Source organism: Hydra vulgaris, chromosome 15 (genome assembly GCF_038396675.1).
Source record: "Hydra vulgaris chromosome 15, alternate assembly HydraT2T_AEP".
Lineage (NCBI taxonomy): Eukaryota > Metazoa > Cnidaria > Hydrozoa > Anthoathecata > Hydridae > Hydra > Hydra vulgaris.
Genome location: NC_088934.1, coordinates 17,601,081 through 17,621,405, shown reverse-complemented (window position 1 = coordinate 17,621,405; position 20,325 = coordinate 17,601,081). Strand labels below are relative to the sequence as shown.

At 27.1% G+C, this 20,325-nt stretch overlaps 1 protein-coding gene across 1 annotated transcript; it reads right to left on the bottom strand.

The window, feature by feature from the left end:
• Positions 1–629: 629 nt before the first annotated feature.
• LOC136092207 (radial spoke head 10 homolog B-like) lies at positions 630–19,078 on the bottom strand. Its single transcript, XM_065819959.1, has 8 exons — positions 19,040–19,078; positions 13,697–14,015; positions 11,798–11,914; positions 7,816–7,918; positions 6,852–7,186; positions 5,878–6,675; positions 3,166–3,279; positions 630–878 (listed from the first exon to the last, which is right to left on the bottom strand). Exons 2-8 carry the CDS (start codon positions 14,004–14,006, stop codon positions 712–714), a joined length of 1,944 nt encoding a protein of 647 aa, XP_065676031.1. The 5' UTR covers positions 14,007–14,015; positions 19,040–19,078; the 3' UTR covers positions 630–711.
• Between the last annotated feature and the right edge of the window lie 1,247 nt (positions 19,079–20,325).

Sequence of the window (20,325 nt, the reverse complement as noted above, 5' to 3'; positions counted from 1 at the left end):
AAACTTTATTAAAAACTTTGATTTCATGAACACCGAAATATTATTTTTTTTTAAATTATTTATTAAATTTACTTCTTGTTTAGGACAGTTAAAAAAATAATACAAAACATCGTAGACCACAAATTTACAGTGAAGGGGGGAACATTTGCCCCTTTTCCTAAAAAATTGATTTTTTCGTCAGGATGTCCATTAAATAATTTATTGTCTTCGTAGATAACTCTGTTTATTAGTGCTTAATATCATGCAATTAAAATTTTTGATGTAACCAAATTTTAACCTAAACGTACTATATTTAACTAGTGTGTTAGGAGTTTAACTAGTGTGTTAGTGATTTTAGTGTGAGGTAATGATAACATTAATGTTTTGCATAAAAATATTGCATATCAAAACATTAAAGTTGTCGGAGTTTTTAGTGGCGCTTCGGATTTCCGCGTTCTTTATTCTTTATTTATAACGATATCTTCATTTGTAATTTTTCTTTTGTATATTTGTGTAAAAATTATAATAAAGAAATGGAAACAATATATTTTAAAACTTTTTGTAAAACTTTCGTAATTTTCAAAGTCTCACGTAATACATATTATAGTTTTATTCAATACATTTTAATGTTCTATGGAATAGCTTATTAATTTAAAAAAAATAATCTTTATTGATAAACTATATAACATATTAACATAAATATTTAAACTATAAGTTATTAAATTTGATAAATTATATATTATAATTAATATCAACTCGTTGAAAATATTTGTCAGATTTCAAAATTTCATCGGCCATTTTTCGCTTGCTAAAGGCTGGAAAAAGAATATCGTCAAAAAATTTCGCCAAACTGGTAAAACAAGTTTCCATAACATCTTTTTGACAATATTGATCATCGTCTAAATTAAGATACTTTATTTTTTAATCTCAATTAATAAAATATACTTTTGTAATAATATAGTGTAAAACTCATAAAGTAATCAGAAATGATTTATGAATTAATAAACTTAAAAATAAATTTTAATGTTTTTATTTATGTGATTGTAATTTTCTGAAAGACTGTTATCGTCTTTTATAACTGATCGTGTTTTTTATGTCTTTTATAACTGAAGTTAACTTTGTAAAAGTGTTTTTTGTTTATGGTTAAAGCCATGATATCTGATGGTATTGTTTGTGTATGCAAAAAATGTTTTTTCATTTACAATTTTTTTTTAAAATATCAAAAAAATCAACAGAAAAATTTCTTCGAGGAAAATTTATTATCTTGAAAATTTTACAATTAAAAAAAATGACTCACATTCTTAATCAAATCCCAAAATTGTAAAGAACCAAAATTCAGCTTTGATATCATCAAAAATTCTTAAAAAATCAAACACTTATAAAGCAATTGGAGCTGATAGAGTTTATCTAAAAGTTTTAAAACCTTATTCAGTAAAAATGGTGAAACCATTATTGAAAATATTAGAAAAATTGTTTGAAACTGGTATTCTACCCAAAGTTTGGTTAAAAGCAAACATGAATGCGGTAGTAGACTAGTGTTTCTTACAATTAAGAGGTTTGAAGTTCAAATCCATCTTATGTATATGGAAGTATCACCCTCAACCTATTTTTTCAGAAGAGTTAAATATAGATATTATACTTATGGGTTTCGTAAAAGCTATCGATACAAACTCTCGGTATTGGATACAAACTATTGAATTAGTGTAAAGATTTCCTCAGTTCCTCAGCAATAAAATGCAGCAAGTAGTACCAACAGACATTGTATCTGAACGGAAAAGTGTTATAAATGGAGTTCCCCAAAGAACCTACAATAGTTTCATTACTATTTTTTATATTTATAAATGATTTATGTGTTAATCTAAATAACGTTGTAAAAGGGAAGGTGTCGGAAAACCTGTAAAAATAGTCAAAAATTGTTTCGATATAATTCCTGCTTCTGATTATTTTAACTGAATGCCCATGGTAAAATTCTAATTAAATAATGCATTAAGTATGTGTCTTATGATTTAAAATGTGAACTCCTGTTTAAAATATATGGGAATACCCTCAAATTTTTTCAGATGTCCGTTTTCTAACAATTTTTCTTTTCTTTTTTGTGCTTTATTGAAGTGCACTGAAACTATTTTTTTGCTTTTAATTCAATAAAGTGTTTTCATAAGCGTTTGAGCAATATACTTTTTATTCCTTAAGTGTCCGATGCTATCCAACTTTTCCTTATGTATGTATTTATAAACTAAATTAAATAACAATCAAGTAATATGAAACCATATTAAAAGAACTGTTTTCATTTAAGTTTCATCAAACTATCGTGTACTAAAAATGTTATACCAATACAGGTAATAAGTTGTTCCACCGTCATTTGAATTTTGAATAGACTTAGGATAAAGTGACCTTAATCACTGAGGGGGAAATCGATACCATCATACCATTGAAATCGCATCTCTAACAGAGGCATAGAAAGAATTTTTTGGTGTTCGAGATAGGTAACTTCCAGACATGGAGCAAACTCAAAACATTTATATGTTTATACTTATGTCAAATAACGAGGGTTTGCAAAAAATTGCGATGATTGAAGGCTGGGAACAAAAAAGCCCCAACTTTAGATTTCATTTTAAAATATTTTAGTGTTCAAAAATTATGACCATATAAAGTTTAAACCCCCCTCAATTTGAGGGGGTTGCAAATTTTATATGGTAATAATTTTTAAATGCTAGTAGATAATACTATGAAACTTAAAATTTATCAATGAATATAAGTCTAGTTAAGAATAGTACAAAAAATACTTCATCAACTTGTTGCTCTCACGTTTGGGGCAGGGGGCGAAAATTTTGGAACTTTTTTGTTCCCAGCCTCCAATCATCGCAATTTTTTGCAAACCCTCATTATTTGACATAAGTATAAACATATAAATGTTTGGAGTTTGCTCCATGTCTGGAAGTTACCTATCTCGAACACCAAAAAATTCTTTCTACGCCTCTGATCTCTAATTGAGAAGCAGTAAGAGTTTGGTTATAAATAAACTAAAAACTCAAAAAAAAATTTTAGTTCATTTAATTTAAAAAAAAAACATTTAACAAAAGACAAAAAAAATATGAATTTCTTAAATAATAAAAAGAAATAATGAAATAAAAATATCTAAAATAAATAAATTAAAAATAAAGCAAAACACACAAAAAATATAGTCACCAATTTTTAACAATGAACTGTCATATATTTCAATGCCATGAAGTAAATTTTTTTGGAAAATAGATGCACAGCCTACCAAAACTTCAAAGAATTCCAAAAAACATATTTCCCTATCTAAAAAATAGTAACAGCAATAATGAAACCAAAATTAAACTAAGGTCAGTATTTAGACTATAGAGACTTATGTCAAAATCTTATATTTGAGACTTACATCAGTATTTGAGACTTACATCATTATTTGAGACTTACATCAGTATTTGAGACTTACATCAGTATTTGAAACTTACATCAGTATTTGAGACTTCAGTATTTGAGACTTACATCAGTATTTGAGACTTACGTCAGTATTTGAGACTTACATCAGTATTTGAAACTTACATCAGTATTTGAGACTTACATCAGTATTTGAGACTTACGTCAGTATTTGAGACTTACATCAGTATTTGAGACTTACGTCAGTATTTGAGACTTACATCAGTATTTGAGACTTACATCAGTATTTGAGACTTACATCAGTATTTGAGACTTACATCAGTATTTGAGACTTCAGTATTTGAGACTTGTGTCAGTATTTGAGACTTACATCAGTATTAGAGACTTATGTCAGTATTTGAGACTTACATCAGTATTTGAGACTTACATCAGTATTTGAGACTTACATCAGTATTTGAGACTTACGTCAGTATTTGAGACTTACATCAGTATTTGAGACTTACGTCAGTATTTGAGACTTACATCAGTATTTGAGACTTACATCAGTATTTGAGACTTACATCAGTATTTGAGACTTACATCAGTATTTGAGACTTACATCAGTATTTGAGACTTCAGTATTTGAGACTTGTGTCAGTATTTGAGACTTACATCAGTATTAGAGACTTATGTCAGTATTTGAGACTTACATCAGTATTTGAGACTTACATCAGTATTTGAGACTTACATCAGTATTTGAGACTTACGTCAGTATTTGAGACTTACATCAGTATCTGAGACTTACATCAGTAGTCAGTATTTTTAATTATAGAAATAACTAGAACAAAATCTGTCATGAATTTGTTTTTTTAATTTTATTCTTTAAAAAGAATTGTAACTAAACAGTTGAATACTTAGTAACATCGATTTTAAAAAACATTAATACTTCTAAACTAAAAAAACTAAACTATAGAAAATTTTAAAAAGACAAAATTTATTTTAGGTTAATTAGGTTAATCACTAGTCAGACCCTAGTTTTACCTTTTTTCAGAACTTCAGCTTCCTCTTGTCACCTGTTATGCATACACACCTTTTAAGCAAATTATCTACTATTTCTCTTTTAAGTTTAATGTGTCTATATGTTATTAAACATTTGTACAACATCTAACTATATGCTCTCATCTGTTCTACTACCAACTCTTTTATAACTATACCTTTAATTCTAAAAACATACTTTTCACTTCATATCAGCTTCTTATCACTTCATATCAGCTTCTCATCACTTCATATCAGCAACTTATCACTTCATATCAGCTTCTCATCACTTCATATCAGCAACTTATCATTTCATATCAGTTTCTTATCATTTCATATCAGCTTCTTATCACTTCATATCACTTCATATCAGCTTCTTATCATAACAATTAAAAATAAACATAATAAAAATATTTATCATATTATTTTATCATTCTATTTGCTCAAAATATCAAAGACACAACAGTTATAACTTTAATTTACATAAATTACAGTAAAATTCTTTATCAGAAACACCAAATAACACACACTTTTCATTATATTAAACCAAATCTTTCTGAACTCTAAACTTAATCTTGTTATCAAGACTTTAAAATTCAAAACCAAGAAGACTTTTAACATTTCAAATGCGCATTTCACATAGGTTTCAAACTAAAAACTTTAGCTGTGATTCAAAAATTTTTAAAATCATAAATAAATTATCATATCAAAAGTAAAACTACATCAGACTATGTTATAGGTTCAGTCATGAACATTTTTATTGTTATAATTCGGACATACTTACAATGCAGAGAAATAAGAAAAAGTGTAAGCTCAAGCAGTAAGTGTAAAGTGCAAAGTAAGCAGTAAGCAGTAAGTGTAAAGTAAGTGTAAGTGTAAGCTCAAGCAGCTTTCTTACTAAAAGCCTAAAATGCCACCATCAGCAGTCATGAATCTGAATGACTAAATGATGTTTAAACAACCTGCACAACATCTGTCGATGTTGTGCAAATTTTATTTACAGGTAGATATCATCCAAATATATAAAATTGAAGCCATCTCCATCAAGATTGTTAAAAAAACGAATTTTTCCCCGAACAAGTAGACCTTATATCATTATCTCTCAGTGTCCAATCAATAACTGCCTTTTTCAATACGTCTAGTTTTTCTTAACTTTATATTTTCCATAATACAATAATTTATTTTTCTCATTTTTCTGTGTAAAATAAAATTAGATACAAATCACACTTTATACATTATACTTTTCAAATAACTCTACTCCAAATACATAGAAACTTTTTTTCCTTGATAGTTTTAACTTTGGTTACTTATGGTTAACCACACACACTTAAGGTGTAAAAATGTTTGGTTTTGCTTTAAGCATTAAAACGTATGTAATATTTTTAAAATAAAAACTAAATTTTATAACACTTTATATAAAATAAGCCAAGTATATTATAAACATTGTTTAAAAAAATATTAAGAAATATTGAAAATAACTCTTACTTATATTTAACACACTATCTTCTTCATCTTCACTTCTTATAATCGAAACAAGTTTAGAGCAAGTTAAGTTCTCATTTAATAACTTTAACTCCTTGAAAATCATTATTAAACAATGCACTGTGAGTGAATTATATGGACGATCTGAAAAGTATTTAAATATTTCTTTGCAATTGTTCATATACTTCAATGCTTCTAATGCAACAGAATTATTTCCAAATATATACCCTGCTATTGCAAATGCCTTTTTGCATAAACAAGACATTAATTCTTCAAAGCAACAAGATATCGAAACAAATTGCTCTTTGTATAAGAAGAAAGACAATTTAACAATATAATTAAGAAAATCTTTTAACAAAATTAACTTATGTGGATCATTTAAGTGACCTTCTGCATCTATATATGCAGCTATTTCTGAAACAGAAGCACCTTTGGTGTGTAGTCCATAATCTTTAAGAAAACGACAAAATTGAATATTTGTTAATGTGTTATCAAAGGGAGGCTCACGCCCAACTCTACTGTATTGTCTGTAGATTTGTTTAATTTGTGAAAAAAATCTTAACATAATGTCTGTAATTTTTTTCGATTCTATAAAACTATCATCACAATCAAAATTGAGTTCAAATAAAACTTCTCTAATATCTATTTCAAAAAAAATGGTATTACTCTCAGCATTTAAATTATTCCCACAAGGAGAAGATGGTGAAATAACAGTTATTCCACATTTTGTTATGTCAGGTGTAGTCATACCAGAAAGAACAAGATCTGGAAACTCTACTATTCGATTCTCTTCGAATTCTCCTAAAAACATTAAAAACTTGTATTGTAAGGAAAATTCTATTACTAATAGTTACAACACAACATTTTAAAATTATGATATGAGAGTAATGATTGTTACTGTTGTAAACATAAAACTAATGAGCATTAAACTCAAGCAGCAATATAATAGACTTTATATATACATAAACATAATTTACCTTTAAAACTGCAGCCATTCTTAAAAACAAATTTACCACGACCATGTTTCATATCATTTTTCCATTCTCCTTCATAAAATGCACCATTGGCATAACGGAAAGTGCCAATACCATGTTTTTGACCATTTAGAAATTTACCAACATAGTGATTATGAAATGGATATTGAGAATTAGTACTACGATTCATATACCATGTATATGTACCATTACCATTTTGTAAACCATTTAACCATTCCCCTGTGTATTCTTGTCTAATATTGAACCAATTCATAGTTCCTTTACCATGGCGCTGGTATTCAAAAAACTGACCTTTATAAATATTTCCATTCTTGTACCTGAAAAAGAGTACTCAAATACATTATATTCTTCCAAGAGAAAAAAGATAACAGATTTAGATAAACAATTCATGTTTTGATAAAATAGTCCCACATTATACTAGTAACAATATTTTGGTTTCATATGTTTAAATTGATAAAATTATTAAAAAGTATAAAACCTGATATGATACCTAACAATACCTAATATTAGAAATGATTAGTGATAGCGAATAAGAAATGATCTAATGACTTAAAAAATGATTTATGAATTTATTAACGTACTTAAATACACACAAATACAAAAAATGATTTATGAAATTATTTACATATTTAAATACATTTATATTTACAAATCTTAATGAAAGTAAAATAAACTTGAATGTCATAATAATTATGAAAAATACTGAAAATGTTTTACAACACCGAAAAATACATATTTTTAAAAAAATTCATAGTTTCTTTACCATGGCACTGGTATTCAAAAAAATGACCTTTATAGATATTATATGTTTTACAATTACAAAAATTACAACATCAAGATAATAACAACAATAATAGTAACATAAAAATAATAAAAATTGTTTAAAAAAAAGTTCACAAATGTAACTTTAATGGATGAAATCAATTATAAGATTAAGCAATAAAACCTGCGTACTCCATAGCCCTGCTGTTTATCTTCATACCAATCACCATCATAATATGATTCACCTGAGTCATCATAGTACAAAATACCTTTCCCATGCCTTTTACCTAACAAAAACAACCGAACTGTGAAAAAGTGACATTTAATAACAAAAAACAACAAATTCACTTCAAAAACTAAAATTTTTAATTTTATTCAATATTAAAAATAACAACATTGTTATATATATACTTCAAAACTAATATTATTAACAATAATAGAGACTTGAAAATCTTCAACATTAACAAGGGTAGGTCTAACATTCCATCTCTCATTCATGGGACTGATCTTATTACCTACCACATGGATAAGGCAGAACTATTTGCAACGAACTTCTAATTTGACTATTAAATCTTAGGGCCATTCTCTTCCTTCCATTCCAATTAAACAGGTTAACCCATTGTTAGTCATTCAAATTACTCCAGCTTCCATTGCTAAAGTCATTTCATTTAAACTCTTCTAGGGCTTTTGGTCCAGACAATATTCTTGTCAATCTGACAAATTTGTTCTCTAGAACTCTTTTCAATTCTCTCTAAACTTTTTAATAAGTGCTTGACTGAATCTTATTTTCCTACTTGCTGGAAAACGGCATCTGTTGTTCCAATTTTCAAAAACTCTGGAAAAACTCCAATTATTGTCTGATCAGTCTTCCTTCTGTTATTAGCAAGGTCTTTGAGTCTTTGCTATTTAACAAATTTCTCACATCCCATCTGGAGTCAAATAACTTACTGTCAAAAAATCAATACAGTTTTCAATCCTCTCACTCAACAGCTGACTTGCTAACTGCTGTGACTGAAAGATTTATATTTGCTTTCTATTTTCTAATATTTTTAAATAATAATGGAGAAAAACAAAATAAGAGCAGGGCTGCTCCAACAATGGGACAATTTACTCCCAGACCCCAATGATTTAGAGACTGCCTTAAATACTAAATATCAAAAAGTCTATACCAAGCCTATATTTACAATGTTATTGTATAGATGACATTTAGATTTCGGAGCTTCACAATTTAATTTTGCCCTAGGACCCCGAACTAACTTGGAAATGCCCTGTATGAAAGTATTTATGAAAATCACAAGCATAAAGTAAACAACAACAACAACAAAATTAATGAAATAAAAAAAACTGAAAGTTTAATTAGGTATAAGTATTGCTAACACACTATGAATTAGAAAAAAACTTTAAAAAAGTAAACAAAAAACAGTATTTAATAGTTATAATAGTACATGCTATTGTTATTAAATGAACAAACAAAAATTCAAAAAATGAAATCCAAAAAATAGCATAAGGATTTTAAGATTATTACTTGATTAAATCGACTTTTAGTCGATTAGTAGGAAATCCATAGTTGATTGAATTGACTATTCCATTTTTTAAAATCAATTACAGTATTTTGAAAATTAATTGCATCAAAATCAAAGACAATAAAAATTTCTTGGCTAAACCCTGCTGCAGTATCCAACTTCTGTTTGGAAACGCTTTTAATATTTCTGGAATTAAACTTGTTTGCAGAACCTCAATATAAGTGTCAGAGTTCATCATGCCAGTATCTGGGTAGAGTGCAAACCTTTTAACAGCTACTAACCTCTTTCGCACAGTACTCGAGCAGACATGAATGTCATGTGTAGCTAAATCATTCATTAGTTAGTCACTTGTCTTCTTTGGATTTTTAATACTCTCCAGGATCAGATATTGGTTATCTCTCACTGAGGTTTTTCATTTTCGACCACATTTTCCTTGTCTTAATGGTGATAAGCTGCCTGTTGCAAAGTAATGCTTTTTGACCTGGCTAACTGTAGATTGGTTTACTGAACATAATGTGGCTATTTCTCATTTAGATTTATCAGAATATAGAAGTAAAGTTAATATTTTAGATCTTTGTTTTGGTTTTGTATCCATCTATAAATCAACAAATAATAAACAATAACAAAAAAAAAATGTTCGATGCAATTAATTTATACTTTAATTTCAACTTTATACTAATCAGCTTTTAGTGGATTTAGTTGAAGTTAATAACAACACTACTACAAACTCAAGGAAAGAATCCATTAGGGAAGAACATCTAGAATCAAAAAGTCTTCAGAAGCATTGATAATGGACTTAAGTGCATGACTCAAAAGTTCTGAGAAATTATTTTCTAAATACTCTTATCTATATTAAATTTACTATCAAATAAGCAAGTGTGATTGATGTAAATTCAAGCAAGTGTTAAGTATTGATGCAAATTTTGTAATACTAGAATTCAACAGAATTGCTTGATTGTTTCATATGGTTCCATAAGGTAATGCTGCTTTGTTTTTAATAACAGCTGTTATTAAAAACAAAGCTCTCTGCATGTAACTCTATAGCCACAATATCTGCTAGATTTTCTCTTAACAAGGTTATTTTGCAGTTAAATGGTAAAGTTCACTTATTATTGAAAAGCACTGGAAACACCAGAATTTTGCATTTTTAGTTGACTCACTGTTTTTAGCTGGTATGAGTGGGTAAGGAAAAACACTCAGATTTCCCTACTACACAAAATAAGCAGCTGCAAGCTGGCCATCAGTATGAACCTTAATGAGTTGCACTTGCAAGCTGGCCATCAGTATGAACCTTAATGAGTTGCAGTTGCAAGCTGGCCATCAGTATGAACCTTAATGAGTTGCACTTGCAAGCTGGCCATCAGTATGAACCTTAATGAGTTGCAGTTGCAAGCTGGCCATCAGTATGAACCTTAATGAGTTGCAGTTGCAAGCTGGCCATCAGTATGAACCTTAATGAGTTGCAGTTGCAAGCTGGCCTTCAGTATGAAACTTGGTAAAGGAGATATCAAACAACTATATAGAAGGTATGGTTTCTTCTCTCTTTAATTCTCCACAATATTGAAAAATCAAAACAATTATTAATTTCTTACCTAAATATACTCTAGCAGAAATTCTTGCAAGCAAATTTCTGATATAAACTTAGCTTTTTTTGCTAAAGCACCCAAAACATACTGTCATTCAACTCCTTATACATTCATTTGTTTTAATTTGATTTATCATCAAATAAATTTGTTCATAAAAGTTCAGAAAAATGTCTTGGGTTTCAATTTTAAATATAAGAAAATTATCCTGTCAACCATGAATCAAGGTAAAAGAACCTTTTTTTAAACTCAAAACTCATAATTTTACTTTCATTAATGAAAAGATCAGCTTTTGAATTTTTTGTTGAAAAATCTGTGAAATATATATTCGATATATATATATATATATATATATATATATATATATATATATATATATACATATTTATATATATATACATATATATATGTGTATGTATGTATGTATGTATGTATGTATGTATGTATGTATGTATATATATATATGTATATATATATATATATGTATATGTGTATGTATGTATGTATATATGTCTGTATGTATGTATGTATGTATGTCTGTATGTATGTATGTATGTATGTATGTATGTATGTATGTATGTATGTATGTATGTATGTATGTATGTATGTGTGTATATATATATATATATATATATATATATATATATATATATATATATATATATATACATCATTCAACATTACCGAATGCTGACCCTAATTCCGAGGGTTGTATACATATATGTATATATACCCAGCAAACATTGTTTTAGTGGATTTGCAGTGGACCTATATTGGCATTTTTTAGTGGTTCATTGGATTTTTGCTCATTGGTTATTTAGCGGACCATTAGTGGCAGCTGCTATAAATGGCAAGCCAATAACTTTCTGGCAATTTAGTAGTGGATAATCATGGGCTAACCACTTTTGGCGGGTACCATTAAATAGGTCCACTAAATAACCGATGAGCAAAACTACAGCAGTCAACATAAAATGCCTATATAGGACCACTAAAATTCCACTAGAGAATGTTTGCTGGGTATATATATATATATATATGTTGAAGTCTGATGTTATTATACCTTCTTTCCATAAACCAGAGTAGGTCTTATTTCCCCATTTGTAAACACCACTGCCTTGTGGAATACCATTTGTCAAACATCCAGTATAAGAACTTCCATCAGGCCATATATATGATCCTATTAGTATATATATACTTTAAAGAATTTGAATAGCAGATGCACTTGAACACACAAAAATTCAAGGCATAATATCAATAAATAATGTATATAACTAATTTGAATTAATACATAAAAATATAATGTAAAAATTTTTAAAATATATGAATATAATTATATAGTCAGACTGATTATTTCTTGTTGATTTTTTATTATTTACATTAGGCTGTACTTTAAAAATCCTACATTTAAATAAAAAAATTCACATTAATTAATTTTTATGATGATTTTTATTATTATTATTATTATTCTCATAAATATGATAGTTGCTACGGTTGCTATGGGCCTGATAAATATGATAGTTATTCAAATTGTCTTAGATATTCTATTATTAATTATTAATTATTATCATAGATAATTTTAGATATTCTTACATTATTCAAAATTTATCAATATTTATCAAGTTTACACATATATAAGTAGATATGAAAAAATTTATGAAATATTTTCGAAAATCTTGGATCCAAAGAGAAAAAATAAATAAACTCTCATTTATTGGGTCTAAAAGAAAGTACATCCATGTTATACACACTGTTAATGCTGAGAGCAAAAAAAAACTCTGCAATTTAAATAACAACTCCATATGTTAAAAATTAAAAAATTATTTTCAGCAAATTATTTTACAGACATGCTCTTAAAACTCTTTCTTTTCAATTTCTGATCCATTTATTTAAATTACTTAAATTATTGATCAATTATTTAAATTATTGGTATTGATCCAATTATTGGTTTATTAAAATAACAACTAATGGTTTTATCTCCTTTTCATCAGTTCCATCTTATGATTCAATCACAAGCATTTTACATTGTATTCACTCTTCATTGTGATTCAAAATTGAGATCAATAAATTCTGGCAACATTTCATAACAATAATAATATCATTAAATATTTCAACAAAACTTTCATAATCTTTCAATAAAACATTTTGAACAACATATTGATACTCCATATTGCAATATTATATTTAATGATCTTATACTATAACAACATTTAGACAGTATATTTCAACTCACCTTATACCATGTGCAGAAGATACAGTTTAAAAAACTATCTGGTTCATTAGACCTGATTTATCATATTATTATCAATATTATTCAAGACTTGAAAACATCTGATATAAAAGCATTTAAAAACATATTTAGGGACCCTTTTTATATATCATTACTTTATTATTTCCCTACAAATAAAATAGTACAAAATAACAAGTCTTGGTAACCAAATAGCCTTAACTTAAAATATCTGAACAATTGTTCAGCCTAAATAGCCTTTGCCTCTTTTTTGCTAAAAAGCCTTTTGCCTAAATAAATAAAATAAAAGTCTTCAAAAAGCTTTGCTCAATTCTGTAAATAACTTTGCAAACAATTCATCTTATGGAAAAAACAAGTACTTTATACTTTTACTTATGAAAGTCTAATAGGACCAAAGAGATTTTAATTATGGAGATTTTAGATGATGCTAAATTTGTTATGGAGATGCTAAAATATCTTTAGGATTTGTAAGAGGGTTTTAAAAAGTGATCTTTCTTTTTTATGCCTAAAGAACTAGATAAAATTTAATAAGATTTAAAGCCATACTCCAAATTTTTAATGAACATTTGAATTATGCTGATTTTTTTAATACTGTTTTACAATAAATTGAAAATAAAAGCTGCTGAAATAAACTTAAGTAAAAAATTAAAATTTTTAATTAATTTTTTCATTAATTTTTATCATGTCATTTCAAGATTACTCATAAGAAATCACCTGTGCCGACTATATTGTTTTCATTTAATTCTCCACGATATTCTGTTTTATCTGGCCAAATTACCACTCCAAATCCATGCATTTTGCAATTATTTACATTACCTTTATAAAACAAACCTCCATCTAACCAAAAGCTACATTCCTCAGTGCTACGAATATCTCCCTCCAACTGTTCTATGATACAATTAAACAAATCAGATTTATTGCATTTCATATCGTCTTTATTTTCAACAAGATTGTTTTTATTCAAAACGTTTTTTTCTGATACTGGGATGCTTGTAACTTCTGATGGTGAACTTTTATGATCCATTTTATTTATCTAAATAAAAAGCTTAAACTGTAAAAACTAATAAAAAAAAGTTTTAGATTAACAATATTAAATCAAAACAAAATTAACTGTTAATTTAAACAGTTAAAAATAAATAAAATTAACTAAAAAATTAGAAAATATCCAAAAAAAGTTAATAATTTTGTGATAGGTAATGCAGAAATTGTGTGTTGCTTGAACTAGACTGAGCAATAAAGGCTATAACAAATATGAAACAATTATAGACAATTTTGTCTTCATACAAATACATGATAAGTAATACAAGGATAAGTAATACATGATAAGTATTAAAAAAATAATGGTGGTAAAATTAAACAACATAGAGACAAAAGTGAACTTTATTTGGTTTATGATTGCGGCATTAAGGTATTTTGAAAAGATTACCCATCTTTTTTTTTTTTTCAGGACTATGATGAAGATTTAATCATCAGCAACCAGCATCCACCCACAAGCAATCCACCCATCAGCAACCAGCATCCACCTCATAATTTACACCATGCCCTACAGCTGTATACTAATTTTGCTATTAAAAGAAGTCTGAAAAGAATAGGAAGTAGCTCAAAGTATTTTGAGAATCCAAAAACCTTAAATGGTAATCTACCAAGTGGTAGTATTAAGATAAATAGTCCTGTTTTTGCTATGCTATAAATTTTTTTGATTTTCATATACTTGTGTAAAATAAATCCAATTTGTGTATTTGTATTAAAATATTTATCTTTATCTGTTATTCATTTTTCTCATTTCTTTTTTTAATGAAATATTTTCCTAAGATTAGCCTTTTCTCTTGAGACAAAAATTACTATAGCAAAACAATAAAATACATTACTATAATTAATACATTACTATAATTAAAATATACATTAATACATTAATATAATAAAAATTACTATAGCAAAGTAATATAACACATTGTAGTTGTGTACAAAATAGTCGTGTTTACACTGATTGGAGCATGATGGATTTACTACCTATATATCATACTGATAGCTTTTCATAAAAAAAAATTTGCCTAAATACTGATATCTTGTTGGAAAAACATTGTGTTTCTAAAAGAATTAAACTAAAAGAATTTCACATTTATTTTCTTATAGTAAATGATTTTATTTAAATACCTTGTTAAATCTAATCAAAAACACACAACTTATTCATTTATAATCCACTGCACTAGCTTTTCTAATTCAAATGTTTTTTTTTTTTTTTTACTTTATTTTAACTTATACTATTTTTTAAAGAATCGTATTTAAGTTTTTTTAATTATGTATGTGTAGGTATGAGTGTATATGGGTACTGCCACCATTACACAATGAAAATTTAAACTTTTTTTAATATCACATTTTTTTCAGATATATTTGTACTTTTAAAAGATTGCATGTTCATATAATTATGAACCACCCAAAAATCATTTAATTGTTTCACTGTATTTAACATTGTACAGATATAATCTGAAAGAATTAACATTGTACAGATAAATAATTATTATTAGTTCTGGAATTACAATTCATTGCATCTCGTTAGTAACATCCCTTATGTTACTAACGAGATGCAAAAAAACATTGCATGAAACCTGTTGTTTTTTATTTCATTATTTTACTTGATCAAGTCAATTATCTAGACTACATTAACTAGCTTTTCAAATTAAATCAAGTAGTTATCATTCAGCATAAAATAGTTCAAATGATTATTTTAACTATTTTTATATCATAAATTTAATTAGTTATTGTTAAATAACTAATTAAATATAACTAATTATTTTATTCAGGTAACATTTATATTCAAAACATTTATATTCAAAAATACATCTATTTAGATAATAATATATTCAATATAACATTTTATAACATATTTGTTTTGCAGCATAAACTCCAGTATTTGGGTTTGTTGTAGTATTTTTATAGTAATTTTATAATTTATAATTGATTTTATAATTGGAGATCATCTTTAAGTATTAGCAAAAAAAAAAAACATTTGTTACTTACTGGACAGTCATATTTTAAGTAATAGGTTAGTCATAATGTAAGCATTTATGACCAATAAATAAGTACCAAATGTAAAAATTTTTAAAAAATTAACCATCAATAATTAAAGTTGCACATTTTTTGTTCATAACCTTCCCTACATATGTCTGAAGTTGGGTTTTTGAAAAATAGTGGTTTTTAAAAAACAGCTGTTTTACTGTTTTATAATTTTCAAAAACAGCTGTTAACAGATGTTTTGCTGTTTTTGAAATTTGCATCCCCCCCTCCTTTATTACCCCCACCCACCCTTATTGTATTAAGCAGGCAAGAGTAAAATTTTTTCCAATAATATATATCCCAACATAAACTTTACATTTTATAATAGTATTTCAAAAATACAAGAGCTGATAATGACTTATCTGAAAGTCGTGATCTTATTTTTGTACAAAAGTTGACACACATGGAGAATACTCTTTCAACATCCGTATATGTGGGCTTAATTGTTAATAATGAATCATAAAGCATTTGTAAGTTTTCTGTACGCTGGCCTGTATTCTTAAAAAGAGTAAATTTAGCTTTTAACCACCTGAAATTGTCCTGTCCAGAAGGCACTATTGGTGATTCATTTTTCTTCAGCAAAACATTCAGTTCCTTTTGTAGAGTTAAAATTTTATCTGGCGGATTACTGGAAGTTGTTTCAATAATATTAACATCATGAACACCAAAAAGTCGCGATGGCAACATTCCTGCAAAAGTTATCGTATCTCTGGATGGGGTTATTGTAAAGTTCTTTAGACAGCGTAATAAATTCATGACATCTATATTCAGGCGTTCATCAACTCTAATTTTCAAATTATCCATCAATTTTTTGCTAATTTCACTGTTAACTAAAGAAAGTTTCTCAAACATAAATTCTAAAATTGTGTCAGTGATCAACAGAGTTGCATCTTCTCTACTAAGATTCTCTATAGCAAGTTTAATGGGTTTCATTACCACTAGTAAACCTTTCAAGGCATCAAAGTCTACATTATTGGCTAAACTTATATCTGCCTCAAATTCTAATAAAGTTTCTCGAATTGCTGTCTCTGTCTTTATCAACAGCTCAAGCATTATTGGTATTGTGTTCCAACAAGTTTTTACATCAAGATGAATTTCAATTTCTTTTCCAAGTAGAGCCTTGACTTTTGATTGAAAAACTTGATTTCAAACACTTGACAGCTTAATGTATTTTATCAGTTTGCATGAGTTCTTAAGTAAATTATTGTAGTCAATATAATCTTCGCAATCATTTTTTATTGTTATCGTCATCACAGGGGTTGCTTAAATCTTCAATAACATGTTGTTTCATATAAAGTGTGTCACATACTCCAAGATGTATACCATGATTAAAACAAAATTGACCAATAACATCTAAATTTCGAATATACTTCTTGTTTTCAGATGCTTTATCCTCAGTAGATGCAACCAAACCTTTTTCCATCGATATTCCAAATGCATTTAGATGTTGTTTCATTATTTCAACCATACCAAGAGCACTGCATGAACCCAAAATTCTCAAAAAACTGCATGAACCCAACAAATTAATCTTGTTTTATATGTGATATTGTCAGTTTTATCATGAATATTAACTCCAAAATATCTCAAAGTAGTAACCTCATCTACAGTCATGCTAAACTTCACTTTATTGGCTATTTTTAATTTTATGGTGTCAATCTTTTTTTTTTGCTTTTCATCAAAATCTTTGTGCAAAAGTTCCATTACATCACTTTCATTAGCAGGGAGTTTAAATTCATCTCGAGCTATTGACTGGCAAATGTATTTATTTCTGGTTATAGCTCGAACTGAAATGCCATCTGTAGCCAAATCAGAAACAATATTTTGAAGCCTCTTTTGCTCAAAGAAGTCACCAACAGTTTTTTGTTTCTTCTCGCTTGCTCTCTCATCTGTTAGAATGATTGATTCTATTGCCTTATCTAAACCAAGTCTGTGACTTTTTAAGTCATTTTTTAAGGTAGTTGTAGAATTTCCTGAGCATTTTATTATTTTGTTACAACGCTGATACTGTCCTTCCAACTCTTTTGTAATTGGATTTTTCCGTTTTTTTGCATATATCTAGACTGACATTACTAATAATATGAATAGAAAGTAAGGATATTAAGTAGCCATTTTACCCACCATTAAAAACTAATTCATAACTAGTAACTATGCATTTATTCTTAAGTCAATGCAAATAAGAAACTGGTGCTAGAAGTCCTATTTATAACTTTTAAGAAACCTTTAAGAAACTTTTAGTACCAGATTAGTAAAAAAGAACTATTAAAATAGGAAAGTCCTTAGTACTTGTCTGTGTGCTTAGTTTTTTTTATAAAAAATGATAACTACTGAACTAAAGTTATTTATTAAAGTTAATTATTAAAGTTAATTTAATCGTTATGCGAATGCATAAAAAAGTTCCAGCTTTCAATTTTTGTCACTTTAGTTTTAAGTAAAAAAAGTCATTTAAAAAACAACTGTTTGCTGTTTTTGTTTTTTTGTAAAAAAACAGCTGTTTTTTAAATGAAATTTAAAAATTTATAAAACAATGAAAAATTTATAAAACACTTTTTTTTAATACAATACAAAAAAAAAGTCAGTGAAATACTATACTAATATAGTACTAGTACTAATAAGCAAACTACTTAGAGTTTTATGTTAGAATGTAACACATTTTGAAAGCTTTACCCCAAATATGCATCTTAAGTGACTTTCTTAACATTTCAAATAGTAAATCATTTGTTATTGATTAATCTTGTGACTTATCAATAGTTTTTCATCTTTGCTAATTGGATTACCTGAATGCCCTGAAGGATTCCTCAAGAATAATAAAACTGTTTAAAACTCTTGGTATATTGCAGCTATTTTTATTAAATTTGCATGTGAATTACTTATTTTTCACATAAATTTTAATAGTTTATTAAAAAAAATTTACTATACCAAATAACCTTCAAATTTAAAATGTTTTAACGAAAATATTTTTAATTTAACTAAAAAATTTCAGGAAAATTCTGATACAACCCAGACCTTTGAGGATTCATCTGGATACCAGGGATCACAATATAATATCTAGACAGAAAGCATACTAAATGTAAATTAAATCATGTGACTGAAGATGTAATAATCTCTGATATATATCTAACATATAATATATAAACAAATTTAACTTTAATAACAGACATATGTTTTATACCTATCTATCTAGATTCTATATATATATATACGCTACATATATGTCTGTTATTTTTATTTATATACTGACATAATTATCCTTTAACTAGATGTTATAAGGTTTCCATGCCAATAAAAGAAAACAGTACCTACCACGTGCGATAGTACTCGGCATAAGATCTTACACCGGGTTAAATCGGGTTACACCGGCATTAAACCTTACACCGGGTTTAAGACGCACGTGGTACGCACTGTTTTGTATAAAGAAAAATGAGTACAACCAAATAAAACTATATTAAGCAAATTTATTTTATATTATTGCAATCGAGTTAAATTTTAATTTTATAATTATAGATTTTAAAATGTCATTATAAAATTAAAGAAAAACAAACTTAGATTTCCAAAGTTGAAATTATAAAACTATTCAAACTAATTTGTACAAAATTTAATTCTAATTAACAATTTGCAACAAAAAAAAAATCAAGTTTTTATTAACATTGCTGGAAATAAATTGGATTAAATCAAAAATTACCCCAAAATGAAAATTCTGGAAACAGAAAACTTGTTTTTTGCATGTGTAAACTTACGAATAAGTTTTGTTATTCAATATACATGGCTGCTAATGTAGTTAAAGAAAGAAAAAAACAATTGCTACAGGTATTCAAAACGAAGAAAGTGCCAAATAAAACGAAAAAACCTTGCTGTTGAGATTGACAAAATTTTTCTCTGATCAGAAAACATCAGCTAAAAGTTGCCAGCAGCAAGTGTTTGACACTTAAAGTAGTACTTTCTTTATTATGTAAATATAAAAATTTCAACTATAAATAAAGATTTTATAATTTACATAGTCTTAAAATCCAAAATAGCCTGGTGTGATTTCGGACTCATTTCTAATTTACAAAAATCATATTGCAAATGTTGTCCAAACTTAATATTATAGTGTTTTATCGTGATCCACGTGTTCTCGCATTTAAGTCATGATCCACGTATTCTCGTAAAAGCTTACCTTACCTAATTATATATCAATACTTGATTTGGAAATATTCAAAATTTGTCATCTAAAGCAAAACTTGATTTCATTTTACAAAAATTTTTAACAATTTAGTTACTCTTCATCATCAATTTTTTTTAAATTTACAAAA

Bases quoted from the DNA above. Each gene is read 5' to 3' on its own strand.
- LOC136092207 (XM_065819959.1), bottom strand. From the start codon at position 14,006: ATGGATCATAAAAGTTCACCATCAGAAGTTACAAGCATCCCAGTATCA. The intron at 7,187-7,815 runs GTTTTATTGCTT...ACTCTTTTTCAG, and splicing joins CAGGGCTATGGAGTACGCAG to GTACAAGAATGGAAATATTT. The intron at 3,280-5,877 runs GTAAGAGTTATT...ACTATTTTTTAG, and splicing joins AGATAGTGTGTTAAATATAA to ATAGGGAAATATGTTTTTTG.